This window comes from Coregonus lavaretus (assembly GCF_964263955.1).
Source record: "Coregonus lavaretus genome assembly, chromosome: 29".
Classification (NCBI taxonomy): domain Eukaryota; kingdom Metazoa; phylum Chordata; class Actinopteri; order Salmoniformes; family Salmonidae; genus Coregonus; species Coregonus lavaretus.
This window is the reverse complement of record NC_140016.1, coordinates 9097527-9102505: the sequence shown is the minus strand read 5'-3', so window position 1 is coordinate 9102505 and position 4979 is coordinate 9097527. Positions and strand designations below refer to the sequence as shown.

The 4979-nt window shown below is 40.3% G+C and overlaps 1 protein-coding gene across 1 annotated transcript; it reads left to right on the top strand.

The window, feature by feature from the left end:
* Positions 1–1002: 1002 nt before the first annotated feature.
* LOC311105173 (homeobox protein Nkx-2.5-like) lies at positions 1003–2575 on the top strand (the record flags this gene model as incomplete). Its single annotated transcript, XM_084147228.1, has 2 exons — positions 1003–1321; positions 1962–2575. The coding sequence occupies 2 exons, from the start codon at positions 1003–1005 to the stop codon at positions 2573–2575; spliced, it is 933 nt and encodes a 310-aa protein (XP_084003354.1).
* Between the last annotated feature and the right edge of the window lie 2404 nt (positions 2576–4979).

The window sequence follows — 4979 nt, the reverse complement described above, 5'->3', positions numbered from 1 at the left end:
TGATCTTATGTACTGCACTTGCTTGTATGTAAGGGAGGCAGGTAGCCTAGCGGTTAGGCGAGTAACCGAAAGGTCGCTGGTTCGAATCCCCAAGATGGAAAATCTGCTGTTCTGCCCTTGAGCAAGACAGTTAACAAACAACAACTGCTCCCCGGGCACCGATGACGTAGACGTGGATTAAGGCAGCTCCCCGCACCTCTCTGATTCAGAGGGGTTGGTTTAAATGGAACTGACTAAGCATCTCCTTGTCTACTTTTAACGTCCGCCAAATAAAATGTATTATCATTAAACAATTAAACAGAATCAAACAGAGACAGACAGAGACAGACAGGCTCGTGCACACATAGAAAATGGTTGTAGTATTTATTGTATTCTCTTTTGCCTTCAACAATATACATTTTATGGGGAAATATTAATAAAAATGAATAATACATGCCATTTACATAATTTAGCAAACGCTCTTAACCACTTTTTAATTTTAATTTTAATTTTTATGGGGGGTGGGGGAAGAAGGATTACTTTATACTATTCCAGGTATTCCTTAAAGAGGTAGGGTTTCAAGTGTCTCCGGAAGGTGGTCAGCGACTCCGCTGTCCTGGCGTCGTGGGGGCTTGTTCTCGCATTCCAACCATCCATTATGGACAAAAGGCGTGTTTGTGACGGTGCGTAAAGGGGCTGAAGTTGCATTCTGTATTCAGATGCAGCACGGACATGTAGGGTTACCTTACAAGCTATTATTTTGACGTCACCGGAACTGGGAACACCAATAGGAATCCCCCTAACAACGTCCAATGAGAGATTTAACCTCCCCCCTCATCTGCGTAGCAGAAAAGAGGCCAAGAAAAGTTAGGGACTCGAGTTGATAGTCAAGATGCACACTTCAGTCAAGATCCCCCTCGTTAAACAAACGAGTACTTGAGCTCAGTAAATATTACCAAGAAGAGAGATTTTGGAATCCTCCGTTTGTTGCCCTTTATATGTCAGATTAACTGTTCCTTGGCAATGTTTTCCAGCCCCAGCACGTCCACACCCTTCTCGGTTAAGGATATATTAAACCTGGAGCAGCACACTAGTGCTGAGGACCTGGTCTCACTGGACATCGCTCCACGGATGGACTGTGCCTTACCGACCTCCTCCTGCATGCTGGCCCGCCTGAAACAGGAGCCGCTCCGGGAGATGTCGTTTGGAGAGGAGCTCCATGAGGCTAAAGCCAACAGAAATACTGCCCTCAACTTCGCCGCTGCCTTCTATGGGAAATCTTTCTTAGAAATGGACATCAAGGATGGCAAGACAGACAGCTTTGAGGAGAAATACAGAAAAGGTAACAGTTTATATGATATTAGTATCGAAATAGCCCTAAGTAGGCCTCTGTGAAAAACAGATTTTCATTTTAGTCATTTAGCAGACGCTCTTATCCAGAGCGACTTACAGTTAGCGAGTGCATACACTTTCATACTGGCCCCCCGTGGGAAACGAACCCACAACCCTGGCGTTGCAAGCGCCATGCTCTACCAACTGAGCTACAGGGGACAATCTAAAATGTGTAGGCTAAGGATGAGACATTTCACAAGTGATGTAGTAGTAATGCACTCCTATATTATACCCTTATTCTGGACTAAGGAGGCCTAATCTATTTTACAATAAAGGAGAAAATAAAGGAAAGTTGTAATTGGAGTTTCGATTGAATTTTCTCGTCAGGATACCAAACAGTTCCATGGAAGTTTGATTAGAATTTAGAAAATATAGTAATCACCTTCATAATCGACTGAACCCGTTTGACTTTTTGGACTCTAGGATGTAGGGCAGGCCTAGAAGGTTTGTCTAATTTCTTATGTCTGACATTCTAAACCAAGTCTTGCGTAAAAGCTGAATTCCTATTGTTGGGTCCTTTATACAATTTAGCATACTGAAATAAAATTAAATATTTGTCTTAATTTATTCGTTTATTTCTATTCCACTAGACATGTCATACATCTCTCAGAGCGAGCCGGTGGAGGACCTGAAGTCAGAGGACCCGGATCGACCCGCCAAACCCCGGAAGCGCAGGAAGCCGCGCGTGCTGTTCTCACAGGCGCAGGTGTGTGAGCTGGAGCATCGCTTCAAGCAGCAGAAATACCTGTCGGCTCCGGAGAGAGACCATCTGGCCGGGGTGCTCAAACTGACCCCCACACAGGTCAAGATCTGGTTCCAGAACCGCCGCTACAAGTGCAAGAGACAGCGACAGGACCAGAGCTTGGAGATGGTCGGTATCCCGCCGCCGAGACGCATCTCAGTCCCAGTGCTGGTCCGAGACGGGAAGCCCTGCCTTGGAGACTCGACGACCTATAATACTTCATATAATGTGGGCCTTAACCATTTAACTTATAACAGTTATCCAGCGTTCAGTAATTATCCCAATCCTGGCTGTAATATGAACCATGCGTGTAACTATCCCACAAATGCGGTGCAGTCTTTCCAGCCCTCACCAAACAACGGGAATTACATGAACTTCAGCGTTGGGGAGTTAAATAACGTTCAAAACACGTTTCCCTCCGGCAATGGAGTGTCTTCTTTACATGGCATCAGAGCGTGGTGAACGAAGGATCGAAATATAACATTATCATCAGACAAATTGTTTAAATTGCATGCGCTTTTACGTAATGGATGCATATGCTTACTTGTGTTATGTTCTTGTTATATTCCATTTACTGTACTTCGACTGGCAAACTCTTGATGCATGCATAAACTAAGTTCATTTTATTTTCATGAGGCTACTAGTTTCTGATATGGAATAGGGTGTTAATTGTAAAGTTGTATAGGAGATGTAGGTTACTACTTCAGTTGGAAGGAAAAATATGTATACAATTTCTCAGTGGACATCTTTCCCACACTAAAACTATTTTCTTTGAGATCACAAATGTACTATATGGCAATTATGTTTGTAGGTACTTAATAATACATTTTCATTCATTTCATTTTCGTCATTTAGCAGACGCTCTTATCCAGAGCGACTTACAAATACACGTATTATATGTAAATAAAGCTTTTATTTTATGTAAATTGTACTTTTCCTGCATGAATTTGATAGGCTATTTCACGTGGGCGGACTACAGGACATATTCTGAGGCAGTGATGGAAAACGAACCGAATTGTCATACTTGAGTAAAAGTAAAGATACCTTAATAGATAATGACTCAAGTAAAAGTGAAAGTCACCCAGTAAAATACTACTTGAGTAAAAGTCTAAAAGTATTTGGTTTTAAATATACTTAAGTATCAAAAGTATAAATCATTTCAAATTCCTTATATTAAGCAAAGCAGACGGCAACATTTTCTAGTTGTTTTATTTTATTTACAGATAGCCAGGGGCACACTCCAACACTCAGACATAATTTACAATCGAAGCATGTGTTTAGTGAGTCCGCCAGATCAGAGGCAGTAGGGATGACCAGGGATGTTATCTTGATAAGTGTGTGAATTAGACCATTTTCAGGTCCTGCTAAGCATTAAAAATGTAAGGAGTACTTTTGGGTGTCAGGGAAAAAGTATGGAGTAAAAAGTACATAATTTTCTTTAGGAATGTAGGATCCCCTGTAGCTCAGTTGGTAGAGCATGGCGCTTGTAACGCCAGGGTTGTGGGTTCGTTTCCCACGGGGGGCCAGTATGACAATGTATGCACTCACTAACTGTAAGTCGCTCTGGATAAGAGCGTCTGCTAAATGACTAAAATGTAAGTAAAAGTTGTCAAAAATATAAATAGTAAAGATACCCCAAAAAACGACTGAAGTAGTACTTTAAAGTATTTTTACATAAGTACATTACACCACTGTTCTGAGGGACATTTTTTAAATGAATTAATATGAACAAACAACTAGAATGGGATCCAATTATACCACCAGATTATTTCTAATCATCTTCAATTGTTTAGAAATTATTTCTAAATATGAAATGTAACCTATCGACCAATTATAATTTTAGGCCTAGCGCGTTCATAAAACTAAAGCCTATCAATACGAATTCTATCGACCATTAATTATTTAAAAGGCTAAATGTATTATTTTATTTATAATAGTCATTACTGTTATGCTTAATAAAACATAGATTAGCCTAATTGTATTGTGTTCTTAATAATATATTATAGCCTCCATTAAAATCGTTACAATAGGCCTAGACGACAATTTTCAAATCGATGAGGAAATATGTTCAAGATCACACAACAATCTATGCATTTGAAGAATTCTTAACTTTCCAACCGTTATAATTTTTATTTGATTTTTTCTTCAGTTTCACTACTCTCTAGCCTACATATCGAGCAAACACAAGGCCTATCCAAGCACATAAAGATACCATATGTCAGTGTGTTTTAATATTAGGAAAATCGTCCATCACCGTAGCCTATAGTAATTGCCATTGTAAATAAAAATAAATAAATAATTGTCTATAGCCAGCACACATTACAAGTAATCCATGTCAAAAAATCTCACCCGCTACCCATGCAGCGGTTCACGTATGTTTAACGTCAGGTTAAACCCTTCAAGTGGCTATTAGAGACCTTCAATCTGCTAAACCGGAAACTAAAGGTCGTAAAAGGTAACTTTATTTTTATTTTTACAACGACTAGCCGGCCTCTCCATAAAACATGCTTGGAGCATGTCACGCAATTTTGACTAAATAAGACAAATATGTTGTGGAGGGCTTTAGACGGTATTTGAATATAGGCTAAGTCTATAGGTCCGGCTTACAAGGTCACGTCCAGTTAGACCTACTTCTTCTACAGGTGCACATCAGTCCCCATTAGCCTATAAAAATGGAACACTTTTAAAGGGCGAGGCCGTGAGATAGCATAGCATCACTGACCTAATTTAAATATTTACAGAGATGTCTGTGACCATTCAGAACGGTTGTGTTCAAGTCCTGCTGACGGGTCGTCAGTAGAAACAGTTCAGGGTTCGGGTTAATGCGTTCATCATTAATCAGACAGTTACCGCTGATCCACGGTCA